Consider the following 16,324-nt stretch of genomic DNA (forward strand, 5'->3'; position numbering starts at 1 on the left):
ATTGTGTTGTAACTTTATCTGTGTGCCTCTCCACTACATTAAGAGATCCTTCAGTGTGTAGAGGTCGTGTCTTACTCATTTTTATCCCCAGTGCCTTGCTTAGTGCCTGGAAAGTACTGCTCAGTAAATGTTGGTTCAGTGCCTGAACAAATGAGTATTAGGTTGGCCCTGACTGAAGTCATTTCACAGTGACTAAACTGAGGAGGAAGAAGAGGGGGAGGGGGATGTGGAGCAGGACGGGGTGTGGGGTGTCATTGTTTGCAGAGAGAACTGTCCTGTTCCTTAATGTATCCCAAGTCTAGCAATGAATCAAACATATATTGAGTGTCCAGTAAAAGGTTTGGAAGAATGAATGAAAAGATAAGTCCTCTAGTTTACCCCTAGTCCTAAAATATTTAAAGTGTAAGGTGTATATGTTTTTAGAAACAGACATTCTTATTGCCTAGAACTAGAACCTCAAATCGTGGTCCCCTTCCATCCCCTTTCTTGCTTCATCGCAAGGCTTCAGCGAGTTTGGTTAACATCGCTTCAGATCTCTGCCGAACCTTCTAACTGCAGTCAAAGCTGCTACCCTGGCCACAAGTCCCTGTCTTCTACCATCTGTCTCACCTGCTTTTGGTCTGTAACATCCCTCACTGTGACAACTTCCTCACTGTGCAAGCCTGTTCCCTTCTCAGGGACTTAGTCGTTCTCTCCGTGTAAGGAGAGGCAGAGCTCCCTGATCTTGGCGGTCTCTCTGTTCAGATCAGAGCCCATCCCTGCCCTCCTAACCTCAGACAGCTCTGTCACAGGTTACCCAAAGCTCACCTCATTCCGGTCTGCAGCCCTTTTCTCTTTGGGGTTTAGTAACCCTTCTGGTAGATAGGACCAGACTCTAAGTTTTTTCTGATATTTATATACTAAAAGCAAAAAATACTGCTTTTTGTTGCTAATAAAAATTTGTCCATGATGGCGTATTTCTCTCAAGTATTTGAGTTAATACCTTTAATATTGATGTGCAGTTTTAGGAAGTTGTAAAGAAATGAGATCAAGAAGAGTTAGTACTGTTTACCCATTGAAAAGGACTGGAGACTGGTTTTTTGTTTTTTTCCTTTGTGAAATAAATGCATGGTGAATAATAGTTAAAGGAAAGTCCTTAATTAGAATTTGGCTGTCTCTGTTCCAGTTTTAATTCATCCAGTATGTTGAAAGAAAAGACTATCAAACGGGGCATAGTATTTAAGTAATAAATTTCCAATTTTGACAGACACATTATTTATGGATATTTTCTCTTAAGGAAATGTAAATGTTAGAACCAATTGCAGGAGAGCTGGTATCAGCTACCACAAATTCCTGAGTACTTTGTGACTCTGCTTAGCTTTATTTAAGGAGATTTTTATCTACTGTGAGGCTTATTTAGTAGGCACTTTCAGAGTCCAATGTCATAGAAGGTTGTTAATTTTTAAGTTTTATGTAGAGCCTTCTTTAGCAATGAAAATCTTTTACAGAATAAGGACTAAACTTTTAATGTTTTTGACTAGCTTATTTAAAAGATGAATTTAGATTGGCACCAAGCCAGATCTGAGGGCTAGAAGCTCAGTGATTTGCTGGCTAAAATAAAGCTGTAGTACAGTTTTCTTTTTGTTTGGTTTACTCTTTACCTTCAAGTAGACCTCATGTGGTCTGGTCACTGTGTTCTGAGCAGAACATTATGCATTAATTAAAGCTCCACTGTGACTTAATTTTTACAGACTTAAATTTTAGCATAACTTAATTTCAGAGAGGAAAGGAGAGCTTTAAATCCCTGATCATGAAAATTCATTTTGAGATTTTTTTTTTTTAATTATTTTTTGGCTGCACTGGGTCTTCGTTGCTGCGCACGGTCTTTCTCTAGTTGAGGCAAGTGGGGGCTACTCTTCCTTGCGGTGCGCGGGCTTCTCATTGTGGTGGCTTCTCTCGTTGCGGAGCATGGGCTCCAGGTGTGCGAGCTTCAGTAGTTGTGGTTCATGGGCTCTAGAGCGCAGGCTCAGTAGTTGTGGCACACGGGCTTAGTTGCTCCGCGGTATGTGGGATCTTCCCGAACCAGGGATCAAACCCGTGTCCCCTGCATTGGCAGGCGGATTCTTAACCACTGCACCACCAGGGAAGTCCCATTTTGAGATTTTTTAAAAACGCCCATCCAAGGAAAGAAACCTCAAGTAGGTGTCTTTCTATAACCTACCTTTTAGTGTTTCTTGTTTATAATTTTTCTTTGGATTTCAGTTTGATCCTTGAAAATATGCAGAGGATGAAATCTTAATTTTGGAATTATTTTTCTTGGTTGAAACTGGAATTACAGGGGTTTTTATGGCATTTCCCCTAATATATTACTGGTGGGGGCGGGGCAGAAGAGCCATGTTTTTAAGGTTTTTAGGAAGGAGAACCATTTAATGACAGAATTGTACAAACCAGGTTTTATTTTTATGAGGCCTGCTTTACTAAGTTAAATTCTTTGGCTCTACTTTCGAGCAGTCAGATAGTTACTTGCAACCATTTCTTATAGCTGAATGGTCAAAGCTAAGTGACTTTTACCTGATTGAGTTGTTTTAAAATAACATAAGGAATTGATGCCTTTCCAAATGTTTTCAATATCAGTTAATTCTGTATAATTGACGTCTTAGTCTAAAGTGCTCTTGCATTATGAAAAGGGAGGTTGTAAAACTTTTCAAAGGAACTCAGTTTAATTTATAGTATTTTCACCATTTTTTGGCAGGACTTTGTGTCATTGTATCAGGATTTCGAAAACTTCTATACAAGGAACCTCTACATGAGGATTAGAGACAACTGGAATCGGCCCATCTGCAGTGTGCCTGGGGCCAGGGTGGACATCATGGAGAGACAGTCTCATGATTACAACTGGTCGTTCAAGTGAGTCTCGGTTGGGAAATTGTTTCTTGACAACAAAAAAAGAATTTCTTCACTTCAGAAGATATTGTATTGCAATTTGAATATTCTGTCGAAATAGGAGTGGAAGCTGAGAGTACAGTACAGTATGATTAGTTTCCTTGCATATTGTTCATTGTTACTGAGATTTTTTTTTTTAAATAAATTTATGTATTTATTTAATTTTGGCTGCGTTGGGTCTTCGTTGTTGCACGCGGGCTTTCTCTGGTTGCAGTGAGCGGGGGCTACTCTTCGTTGCAGTGCACAGGCTTCTCACTGTGGTGGCTCCTCTTGTTGCTGAGCATGGGTTCTAGGTGGCTTCAGTAGTTGTGGCGCGAGGGCTCAGTAATTGTGGCTCACGGGCTCTAGAGTGCAGGCTCAGTAGTTGTGGTGCACGGGCTTAGTTGCTCCGCGTCATGTGGGATCTTCCCGGACCAGGGCTTGAACCCGTGTCCCCTGCATTGGCAGGCGGATTCTTAACCACTGTGCCACCAGGGAAGCCCTGAGATTTTTTAAATGCATTTTGCTGCTACATTTGTCACTGTGTTGGATTATAGTTGAAAACAAAATTTGACTTATTAAAAAAACTCACACAAAGAAAAACCATCCTTTCTGTTATGCCATTTACCAGAGTCAGTTATCTGAATTTATTTATGGATATTTTGATTTCTCAAATGATTCAAGGAGTGTTTTTACTTAAATGGATTGAATTGTTTAGAAAACTTTTTCTATTCGTAAGATTTTATTTTGTTTATATTGTACAGGCATTACATGGTTGTATGGTCATTATTTTTTAAAAAAAGACAAATAATACAAATAAACTGAAGGTCCCCTATGACAGCTAACCACTATCCTTTTGCAAGTCCACTTCCCCACAAAGCCTCACTTCCCAGAGGTGACCATTGTTATCAGTTTATTGTATATTATTCCTCCATATGTTTTCTATGGCGTGTATATATATATAGTGTATTACTGGGGTTGCACACAGGTAGTTTTTGATTTACAAAAACGGGATCATGCTATAGAAATTATTTTATATCTCGCTTTTTTTACTTGCTAACATACTGGTAACAACATCCTTCTTGTGTACGTTCACAGCAAGCTCACTATTTGTAGTGGTTGCTTAGTGTTCTACAGTACAGATACATATAATGTAGAGTAGATAGGGCTACGTCATCCTGTGTTAAAAACCCCCAAAACCTCAGCGTTAAGACAGAAGCAGTTTATTTCTTGTCCCTACTTCATGTCCATCTTAGATAGGTGGAGTCTCTGAACCATGTTGTCCTCACTTGGGGTCCCAGGCTGACTGAGCTTCCACCGTGTGGAAAGTCACGGGTCTGTGTGCCTGGGAAAGGGACACAGTAGATAAATTGTGTAGTGACTCTTAAAGGATCCTTAAGTGTATATCCTTTTATATGTGTGTAGGAATTGCTGAGTCAAAGATATGTATATCTTTTAATAGAGAAGTACTGTCAAACTGCCCTCCAAAGAAAGGTACTGACTGATGTTCTTATCTACAGCATATGAGAGTGTCCTGGCCAACACTGGATGTAGTCAGTTTTTATTTTTATTTATTTATTTTAAAAAATTTAAAAAAATTTTTTTTTGGCTTTGCCTCATGGCTTGCAGGATCTTAGTTCCCTGACCAGGGATTGAACCAGGGCCACAGAAGTGAAAGCGCCGAGTTCTAACCATTGGACTGCCAGGGAATTCCCATGATATGGTCAGTTTTTAAACATCCCTATTGATAAGTAAAAACTGGTGTTTTGTTTTAACTTCCGTCTTCCTAATTGGTAGTGAGTTTGAGTTGCTTTTCATCTAGACCATATTCTCTCTACTTCCTATAGATGGTGCTTCCTTTTGTATTATCAATAAGTTTATCATCACATATATTTGATTTGCTTTTGAGTTTCATGAACTTTTTTGCTATTGAAATACAGGTACACAGGGAATGTAATTAAAGATGTTATAAACATGGGTTCCTACAACTATCTTGGGTTTGCACGGAATACTGGACCATGTCAAGAGGCAGCTGCCAAAGTCCTGGAGGAATATGGAGTTGGAGTGTGCAGCACTCGGCAGGAAATTGGTAAGTGTAGGCTCTGTTTGGCCAGCTGATGTTCTTATTCTTAACTTTTTTACTCAGGAGGGAATAATACTGAGATAGAGCTAGAATACTGTACAGAGCATCCAAATACATACTTTGCCATGTAGTTTAGATCAGGTAAAGAATGCTTTATTTTTCTGAAGTGATGGATGATTTTAATGCTTTCAGTGTGTTTTGAGATATATTTTATCTTTTCCATTATGTTATACTTACAGAATATCTCTAGAAAAGTTCCATTAAGTATTTGTTTCATTTATAACTTTAACGTTGACTTTATTGGCTTTTGCAAATGATAGTGATTGAGAGTACTACTTACTAGTACTGAGCTCTTGGGCATATGAGCGTTAATCTGCTTCCATCCTGGTAAATTGGGGCTAATAATAATTCCTACACTGTAGGGGTGTTTCAAGAATTAAATAAGCTAATTCATGTAAAGTGCTTGTAACATGGTAAACCCTCAATAAACATTAACTCTTTTATTATTATTACAAGTCTATAAAATGTAAAAGTGAACAGATTTCTACAAAGAGGTTTAATTTATTTAAGTTCAAAGGAGGATTCCTAATTTTTCCATTTTGTTCAAGAGAACTGATAACCATAAAAGTTATAAGGCAACTTTCTGGATATTTATTACTGTGAATCACCCCAAAACTTAGTAGATTAAAACAACAATTCATTATTATTTCACGTGGGTCTATCCGCAGTGATGTGGTTAAGGGAGCATTGTGCAGTGACATAGAGTAATCATACCTTACATCCTTTTTTAAAGGATATTTTTTTAAATTTATTTATTTATTTATTTATGGCCACGTTGGGTCTTCGTTGCTATGCGCGAGCTTGCTCTAGTTGTGGTGAGCGGGGGCTACTCTTCGCTGCGGTGCGTGGGCTTCTCACTGCAGTGGCTTCTCATGGTGGAGCACAGGCTCTAGGTGCATGGGCTTCAGTAGTTGTGGCGCACGGGCTCAGTAGTTGTGGCTCACAGGCTCTAGAGCGCAGGCTCAGTAGTTGTGGCGCACAAGCTTAGTTGCTCCGCAGCATGTGGGATCTTCCCGGGCCAGGGCTTGAACCCGTGTCCCCTGCATTGGCAGGCGGATTCTTAACCACTGCGCCACCAGGGAAGCCCACCTTACGTCTTTACAGCGCTTTATATTGTATAAATTTCTTGAACATCTTATCCCTTCTGATCTTTACAACAATGTCATGGGGTAGATATAGCAAATATTATTATTGGTATTTAACAGATAAGAAACAGGCCCAGAGAGGATAAGTGACTTGCTTAAGCTTTAAGGACACATAGTATCCAAGTTCAGCAGTCTTCTTTCTCTGCGTCTTTTCTCTCTGTGTGTAGCCATTATCATTAATCAGTGTTGTTCGGTCCTTAGGGATTTGAGCACTTGATGTAAAATTTGAGCATTTGATGTAAAATCATAATAAAAAGTGAGGGAAGGTGTTTTTTAACTTGGCTTTTGCTACATAGCAGATCATTCCAAAACTTAGTGGCTTAAAACAGAAACATGTATTTATTTGCTTGTGATTCTGTAATTTGGAAAGGACTTGACATTTTATCTCGGCTCCATGTGGAGTTGGGTGGAGCATTATGACTGATGAGATAGAGTATCCAAGATAGTGTCACTTACATGTCTGGCACCTCAGCTGAGTGGTGAGCCCTGCCCCTTCCTTCCATAGTCCCTCATCCTCCAGAGCCCCTCCCTGTCCACATGATCTGTCTTTACAACAGGCTAGTTAGACTATTTTACATGGCAGCTGACTTCAAATGTATAAAAGCAGATGCTGCCAGGCCCCTTAAGGCATAGACTTGGAACCAGCATGTGTGAACAGGAATGGGAGAAATTGTTGGCAACCCTTTTTATAGAAATGCCACCACAGGTGCTGCATCTGATTTTATTCAACTATTGTATTCTTTATGAGCCTTTACTCTTCATAATACTGACTCCTTCATAGACCTTAGTCTGAAAAGGTTATAACACATAGACTATGATTTCTTTTTATAAAGTAATGAGTAATTCTTAAATTTGGGGTTTGGTGGTATTGACTTCATTAACTTCACACAGGAAACCTGGACAAGCATGAAGAACTAGAGAAGCTTGTGGCAAGTTTCTTGGGAGTGGAAGCTGCTATGACATATGGCATGGGATTTGCAACAAACTCAATGAACATTCCTGCTCTTGTTAGCAAAGTAAGATTTAGTCTGTCATTTATGAAAACTCCCTCGTATATATCTTCTTTTGTTTTGTAAGGCATTCAGGCAAGCCAGAAGCTATTGTAAACTTTAAACATAGTTTACCCAAAGATACTGCTATCATAAAATTTTATATAATTTGTGTATAAGTGTATCCCATGGAGACTTTTATCAGTTGAAGCTTTTTCTCTGGAACCCATGATCTTTTCTCCTTCCATTAGATGACTCTTGCCTTCTTCGTTTCATACAGTTTTAAAGGGATTCTCATAAGTAAATTCTCATAAAAGATTAAAATTATGGAAGAAAGGATGTTTAGTTTGGAAATTATTTATCAGGTGGTTTTCTGTAATAGAAAAATATGAAAATATATAGGTCCCTAATACTTGTTCTTACTGTAATGCATGTTGTTCAGAGATATATGGGCCAATTATGTGTATATAATATATATATGTATAATATAGGTAATAATATAGGTTAAAAGTAATAATATAGGTAAATAATAAGTTAAAAGTAATATATATGTATGTATTTTATTTTCTGTGGGTAGAGTTTGTGAGGGGACAGTAGAAGAGATAAAAGATAAGAGACCTTGTAAATCACATTTTAACGGATTGGCACTATCAACTTGAAAGGGCCCTCAAGGGCTGGCCCTACACATCCCATTTTAACATTGATATCTAGGCATGGTATATTGAAAAATCAGTGTATTAATGAGCAGAAGACCTGAGATTTTTTTGGTTGGTTATATGGTCAGATTTAGCTGTGTGACCATGAGCATGTCACAACCTTTCTGAGCCTCACATTTTCCTTTGTGAAATGAGGTACTTGGACTAGGTTAACATACATATATGGTTCCTCAAGGAATAGATGGGACAAATAGAAAACAAAAAGCAAGAGAAGAGATTTAAACACAACTATATTGATATCATATTAAATATGAATGGTTTATATATTCCAATTAGAAGATAGAGATTGTCAGACTAGATAAAATTAAATAGGCTTCCACCAGAGACCTACTTTAAATTTAAAGGCACAGGGAATTCCCTGGTCCAGTGATTAGGACTCAGTGCTTTCACTGCTGTGAGCCCAGGTTCAGTCCCTGTTTGGGTAACTAAGATCCTGCAAGCTACACGGCATGGCCAAAATTTAAAAAAAAAAAAAAAAAAAGACACAGGTTAAAAGTAAAAGGATGGAAAAAGTTATAGCATGTAAACAGTAATAATGATTTATATAATATTTTATTATAATATAAACTAATAAATATTATAGATAATATCAATATCATATATAATATTAATATAATAATATAAACAGAGATTTCAGAGCAAATTGATAACTTTGCCATTGTGCAGGCTTTCCTTAATAAGATATAATTATTAATGATTTTAGCATTTTGTAGTTTGTCTAACTAAACCTTTGCCCCCAGCTTCTTACCTTCCTGTGCTTGTGGTTTTGCAGGGTTGCCTGATTTTGAGTGATGAACTGAACCATGCATCACTGGTTCTAGGAGCCAGACTCTCAGGAGCAACCATTCGAGTCTTCAAACACAACAGTGAGTTTGTTATGGAATTTACTGCTGGCTTTAGTGTTTAATATTCTTTGGGTTAGTGGCAGTGGTAACATTAGTTACATTAATAGGAAATATAAATGAAGCTGAAGTAGCAACATTTAAAATGTCTTTCTGGTCCAGTCTTTTAAAAGTTATTATCTTTCTCATTGGAATAAAAATAAAGGTTGAAGGAAGCCTTTTGGTACAAAGTAAAAACATTGTTCTTTTTTTTTGACTTTGAACTTTTTCATCTTCCTTGTTTACAAGTCAGTTGTTTAGTATGCATTTGCTAGATGCCTGTGGTATGTCTTGCCATAACATTAGGGGTATTAAGGTGAATAAAGCAAGCTCCCTGATCTCAAGGATCTCTGACTGGTTGCTAAAGACACTATAGACAAACCAGTAGTTAGAATACAACAGATGAATACTGAAATGCAGATATGAACAGGTGATGTAAAAGCACGGAGAAGAGTGGCACTAAGCCAGACCTTTCTCCCTAAATGGAAATATCTTTGTGCATTATTAAAATAATCACAATAAAAATGCATAACTTTCCAAGTTAAAACCCTCATGTAGAGAGGAAAGATTACCAAACTGTTCAATATCATCATTTACCAAACTGTGTACATGTATAGAGAAAAGTCTAAAAGAATACACACCCAAATGTTAGGTCTGTGCCTCTGGTTGGAAGGTTTATGGATGGTAATAACTTTCTTCCTTTTTGTCTTTGTTTTGTCTAAAATGTTTTACAGTGAGAATGATATATACAGTATTTTGTTTTATGTAAATGGGATTTATTAAACACCGTTGTGTGACTTGCTGTTTTCTTGCAACACATCGGAAACTTTGGCAGTACGTGTGACTGGCCTCCTCCCGTAATGCCAGGGTGGCAGGCAGTGCCCTTATTCAGTCCATCCCTCAGTTTGAACATCCAGGTTGTTTCTGAATTTTTCTGCTAGAAACAGTACTACTTAACATTCACATTTTTGCTCACTGGTCTGATTAGTACCTTAGGATAAATTCCCAGCAGTCTTTAGAATGCATGGTTAAAATGGTATAAATTTGCTATGCTTTTCCAGATTGCCTCCAAACATGGTACAAATTTTTACACAACAACTCAACTCAAAAATAGTGACTGTTTCTACTCACAGGCCAACATAGGCCATTATGCATCATTTAAAATCTTTTCTAATCTAATAAGTCCAATAACATATTAATTTCTATTGCTTTGATTATTAAGTGTTGAGCAACTTTTTATACAGAGTTTTTGTCTTTGTATTTCTTTGTAAATTGGCCATTTTCAAACTGTTTCTCTTTTTACTGATTATAAGAGGCCGTTATGTTCCAATATTTTTTATTTTTAGCTTTGTTTTTAGTGTCTTGCTGTGCAGACTTATTAAAATCTTTATGTTGTCACATTTATTGTCTTAAGACTTTTGTTTGGATTTTGTGTAATGGCCTTCCCCATTTTTATCTAAATCTTTAATTTACATGGGATTTGGAGAGTATACTATGAGAGAGGTATTGAATTTTTTTTTCCTTAGTAGATAATATGGTCAAGCATTCCATAGATATTTCCTTTCATCTAAAATTTTGAATCAGTGTTTATTTTTCCCTTCCCTTCTGTATATAAGCAGAGGAAACTGAAACAATGAGTCCATTTTTACTTGTCTCCTGCTGTTTGCCACACGCCCTCTGCAGCAAGACTAGTGGCTTCAGATGAGACTTTTTACTTTGTGGGAGCATCTCCTATCTCTAGGTTAGATAGCAGATAGATTGTTTTGTTATGAATAACCAAAGGTGTAAACACAGTCACAGCTTTTGGCCATTTTGTGTTTGTAGTATGTGTTTTTATTATCTTATTTCTCTTTTCTACCAATTTGCTCTCTTCTTTTATGAAGAGAGCAAATTCATATAAGTTTGTAACCCCTTCCTTCAGTGATGAGCAGTAAAGAATATAAAATCAGATTTATGATGGGATGCCTCCCACCCCTTATAAACACACCCTAGACTTAATGTTGCATAGGTTTTTGGGCGGGGGGTTCGTAGGGGCATTGTTTCAGGGCAGATATTTTAAGTATGAAGTCTGTAGTGGTGGTAACAGTGGTCTTCAAAGCATTTATCTTTAACAGGAAAATTATGCTCCTCATTAATAGTGGTACTAACCAAATGTTTCCTGGGCCTGTTAACCACCTTAATGACCAACAGAGCCAGAAGAACTTGGTTGGGGACAGGCAGCTGGTCAAGTCAGACATGGAACAATCTCAACTGATGGCCAGGCTTGCTAACACATAGATTCATGCATGCCCAGACTGGTGTATTTTCAACCCACTACCAAGATAAAGATATTTAGCAGGCTTTTATTGAATATATCCTAGGTGAAAGGAAATGGGGTGTACACTTTGAAGTTTTTCTCCCATGTTTTGCTTCTTAGGAGGTGTATGTATTTGTAGTAGTTCATTCACACTTTCTTGCTCAGCCTTCTTTATGCATTTACTTCTGAATGACTCACTAGGATTAAAGATACAGTTGATTCTATAAATACAAACAAAGCTAACTGAATGGCAAGGTATTTCACATGAAACACTGGTCATTTCATAAGCATGCTAACCAACTGAATCTACTGTGCCACACTCATTTAGTCGAGTTTCTGTGGTTTTGAACACTTGTTACATTCTAGATGAGATTTTAATTCAAGCCAGCAGTAGCTTACCCATTTGGCCCTGTCTTTTTCTGCCCATTTCTAATTATGTTAATGTCCTTTGCTATCTGAGACACACTTCCTGAATAAGAAATGTATATTTGCATTTTAGGGATAAAGTTAGCAAAGAGGAAGATACTTTGTGCTGAAATTATTTTTTGTGTGCCATAGATATGCAAAGCCTAGAGAAGTTGTTGAAAGATGCCATTGTTTATGGTCAACCTCGGACACGAAGGCCCTGGAAGAAAATTCTAATCCTTGTGGAGGGAATATATAGGTAATCCTGCTTTATTATTCTTATGTCTGATTTTCCCTATGGAGTCATAGAAGTTTTAAGCTGAAGGGGACACTAATCTAGACCCCTCTGGAAACTAAGGAGACAGGGTTTCTGACTTGTTAAAATACCTGGCTCTTCTTTATTCTTTCCATCATGCTGTATGATCTCCAGATCTCCTTTCTATTTGGCTCCTTTATTTTTCCACTGTTTGTAGAGGGGGTTTATACATAGGGGCAAGAATTGGAATATGTTTTCTAATATGTCAGAACAAATTACATGCCATTTAATTTTAAGAAATATTTTATTTTGCTTACCTATTTGCAGCCCTTGCATTTATTCTCTCATCTCCTAATGTTTTTTATTCTTTCATGTAATTTTAATTACACATGCAATGTGATGCAAAGTCTAATGTTGCCTATAATTACAAACTTCAGAAGAATCTACTGTGACCTCTATCCCTCTGTGGTGAATTAAGATCACTTGTATCCTGGTGTTTGTTTTAAAAGGTCCAGTCTCCTTTCCTTTAGACGGCTGCCTAGCCATGGCATCGTCTCTCTTTGCCAGTTTAAAACCACAGGCATGCTTCTTTTAAGGCTGGATAATTTCCTTCACCACGTGCTGCTTTGTAGTTTAGCCTTCGGCGGGTAATCTTATTTTTTCTTGTTCCCAAATCTTGTTGTAGCTCTGAATATGGAAAACTAGTGTAGTGAACTCGACACCTTGTTGATGTTCAATAAATATTAATCCTTTCTTTTTCCTTTGGGGGATAAAAAACCATTGCAGTCTATTAATGAACAAAGATTTAATAAGTGCTGGAAGAGAGTAGTGAGTTAATAACAGAACTGCCTTATAAAATATACTGGAAAAGTAAGTTAAGAACTGCTACATGTTTTATGTAGAAGACTAATAATGTAGATTGCAACTTGGTTCCAATGGTATTGTTGAGACTGAATGAGAAGATTATGGACCACAGTTGTAATATATCTCGGGAAAATTTTTTTATTCTAAAGTTGTCTGGAAGTTAACCTGAGTTAGTATGAACCCAAGGAAATAAAGAATTGTTAAAACTGCTAAAAAAACAAAACAAAACAAAAAAAAACCCCACAGGCAGAGTTGTCAGACCATTTAAAAAGGCAGTAAACTTAAAAAATTAATAGTAATAAAGTGTCCAACTCCTAATTTTTGAGAGTTAAGAAGTCTCAGTGTGTGTATTTTTTACCCTGTTTGGCCAGCATGGAGGGATCTATTGTTCGCCTTCCTGAAGTGATTGCCCTTAAGAAGAAGTACAAGGCATACTTGTATCTAGATGAAGCTCACAGCATTGGGGCTCTGGGCCCTACAGGACGAGGTGTGGTGGATTACTTTGGCCTGGATCCTGAGGATGTGGACATTATGATGGGAACATTCACAAAGAGCTTTGGTGCTTCTGGAGGGTACATCGGAGGCAAGAAGGTAAATGGGCCTTGAGAATCAAGCAGTTAAGGTTCATAAAGGTACTGGCTACTAGATTTCGATTTGGTTACTCAGGTTTAGCAGATAGAGTCCCAAACTTGGATGTGGAGATCCTAAATTTGTTTGTGATTTAGGCGTATAATGCCAGCACACTTCACACTTCAGCTGCCTGGTGAGTGACTCTGATAAACTAAAAGCTGGTTCTGTTCATTGTTTGTTGTTTTCTTATTCGTTCTAAACTACATCCTGGTCTGAGTACAGAATACCCTCTTGTATGAAAGAACACACAGTGGTGCTGCCTGTTTGCCATCGTCTTCTATTGGGTTTGAGTTGTGCTCACTATTTCAAACGTAGTGGGGATGTCATGGGAACCGGTGGGGGATAGAAGACCAGTTTCTTCCCCTGCCCTTGGATTCAGATGCATCCTGGGTGAGCATCAAGACAGGAAGAAAAAAGATTACTTTGCTAGCTCTGGTGTACTAACAAGGCATTGTATTTTCCAATTCAAAAATTACATAATGAACTCTGGGGTATTTGAGAATCAATGTAGCATGGTGGAAATGGTTCAACCATGGAGACAGAGCCCTAGGTTTGAGTATTTCCCAAACTTCATGAGACCTTGGGCAAAGTATTTAACCTTTCCATTTCCTTATCAGGAAAACAGAGATAAATGTGCCTGGCTTACAAGATTGTAGTTAGGGTTTAAAAAATAATACACGTCCATGCTATAACGTAGAAATAACCTTGAAAGCCTTGTGTTAAATTAAAGAAGTCAGTCACAAAAGGCTAAAGTATTTATTTTATATGATATATCCAGAATAGGCAAATCATAGAGACAGAAATAGGTTAGTGGTTGCCAGGGGCTCAGGAGATGGGGGAAGTGCAAAGTGACTGCTGATGGGTATGAGGTTTCTTTTTGAGGTAATGAAAGTGTTCTAAAATTAGATAGTGATGAAAGTTGCCCAGCTCTGTGAATATACTGAAAGCCACTGAATTATACACTTTGAAAAAGTGAATACTATGGTATGTGAATTGTATATCAATAAAACTGTTATTTTAAAAAACTCTCCAGTATTAGGAAAAAAACAATGTATTTGAAGTATTTGTACATAGTACATGGTAGGTGCTTAAATGTCCTTAAATAAATGTCCTTAAATTCCTCTTTAAAATTTGACGCTGGGAGTCTTAAAGCATGGACTTCCTCTGAATAATTCATTGTCTTTTAGAGAAACCCCGTTATCAGTGGTTTTAGTCAAGTTCAATAGATATTTACTTCAATTTTTAAAAGGACCAGGCTCACTTTGGAGAATTGATTGCTTTTTGGTAAGATTTGTTGCTAAACAAAAGGATAGAAAAATAATACTCTGGGAGATCATTGAGGTACAGTGTATTTATGGTTTTTTTGGTTTTGTACAATTTTTAGTATCTACACTGTTTTCTGGCTGCATTTTGTGTCTCCTGTTTTGGTTCTGGAACATAAGCTTCTTTGTGTGCACATTTTATATAAAGACTTAGTGAAGTTAAAAGGTATCAGAGAATAGAGATATACAACTGATTGTTTTGAAATTTTTGTGACTGACAGACAAGTTTTTTTTTTTTATTCAGTGAGATGGCTTTAGCGTCCTTATGAAAGACCCAATGAATTTCTGTTTAACTTTTGCCACATTTATATCATTTTATAAATCTCTGTGTATCTGGAGAGGACATTTAGTGTCTTTAAAATTGATATTAGAGAACTGTCTCTTATTCGGGAATGTAAGGCTGGGCTTTGCAGGCATGGGATAAGATGCAAATGATATTTTCTGTAATACTTAGAAGTAAGTTGTATCTAAACAGCAATTCAGACGCTTTCTTGTTAGCATTGCAGAGCTGTTTATAACATTAAGTGATATGTTCTCTAAGTTTAGAGGTCTTCTTTAAAGCTAGTTTTTCTTCCTTTCATGTTGTGGCATGTTTAAAAAACGAAAGAGAATTCCCTGGTGGTCCAGTGGTCAGGACTCCTCGCTTTCACTGCTGAGGGCGCGGGTTCAATCCCTGGTCTGGGAACTAAGATCCCACAAGCTGCGCAGCACAGCCAAAAACACAAAACAAAACAAAGCCTAAGGATGTTGCCGTGTGTCTGACCCAGTTGTTGCTGACAGTGTGCTTTGACCATATTGGTTGATCTCGTGTCTCAGATTGATGTCCCTATTCCAGTGCTGTTGAAGGGAGGAGGCTTCTGTCACCTGGGAGGTAGGCAGTGACATTGCCAGTGAATTCACGCACTGCCTCTAATGACTTGCTTCTGTGAACTCCCCAGGAGCTGATCGACTATCTGCGGACACATTCTCATAGTGCAGTGTACGCCACATCACTGTCACCACCTGTTGTGGAGCAGATCATCACTTCTATGAAGTGCATCATGGGGCAGGATGGCACCACCCTTGGTAAGTCTTTCTTTTCTTGGAAAATTTCCTGGGCTCAGTAAATACTTGGCAACCAAAAGTGCTCTTTTTCTTGAGCTTTTAAAGGAGGAGTCAGGTCTACTAATGGGCAGAGCTGGCAGGTATGTGAGGTCTTGGTTTCTACGGACACTTTTCAGTGTGTTTACACACACCATGAGAACTAGCCTGGCTCATTTCCTGTTGAATTTTCTTGTATACAGATGGTGAGGCTTTAATCTCACTATCCTACGTATTCTCATATCTTAGGTGATAAGTCTTCAGGGTCTTTCTTGAACTCCATAATTTTATGTGAAGATGTAATTCACTGTGTAACGATGTTTTGTTCCCATAGTATTTAAAAGCTGCTGTTTCCATGAATTAGTGTCCTTGATTTAATGCCTTTTAAAAAAGTTTCTAATTTAACATACAGTATATAATAAAGGTCATCCTGAATCTATTTATTCTGTCTTTGGTGGGATTTGTAGTCCAAACTAGATGCTCTGACTAAAACATACTCAAGTGAACCAACAGCGATGTTCGCTTTCTGATATTTGACTTTTATATCACTAGAGGGCAGTGTTGACTACAGAAAAGTTATAATAAAGGGGGAGCAATTGGGTTTTTTTGTTTTGTTTTTTCACTTTGAGAAGAATCTCCATTGTGAGTGTGAGACATACATTTGCTTTTTGCTCTTTTAATGCTTCTGAAATCACT

General features: G+C 37.6%; 1 protein-coding gene across 1 annotated transcript in view; it reads left to right on the top strand.

Annotated features, from left to right (window-relative positions):
• SPTLC2 (serine palmitoyltransferase long chain base subunit 2) overlaps positions 1-16,324 on the top strand; it is a 117,021-nt gene that overhangs the window by 33,227 nt on the left and 67,470 nt on the right. The window contains exons 3-9 of the mRNA XM_068541985.1: positions 2,732-2,886; positions 4,842-4,990; positions 7,081-7,205; positions 8,667-8,760; positions 11,630-11,735; positions 12,968-13,187; positions 15,487-15,613. Of these exons, the coding sequence (XP_068398086.1) occupies positions 2,732-2,886; positions 4,842-4,990; positions 7,081-7,205; positions 8,667-8,760; positions 11,630-11,735; positions 12,968-13,187; positions 15,487-15,613 (976 nt within the window). The remainder of the gene's footprint in view (positions 1-2,731; positions 2,887-4,841; positions 4,991-7,080; positions 7,206-8,666; positions 8,761-11,629; positions 11,736-12,967; positions 13,188-15,486; positions 15,614-16,324) is intronic.

Source organism: Eschrichtius robustus, chromosome 1 (assembly GCF_028021215.1).
Source record: "Eschrichtius robustus isolate mEscRob2 chromosome 1, mEscRob2.pri, whole genome shotgun sequence".
Taxonomy (NCBI): Eukaryota; Metazoa; Chordata; class Mammalia; order Artiodactyla; family Eschrichtiidae; genus Eschrichtius; species Eschrichtius robustus.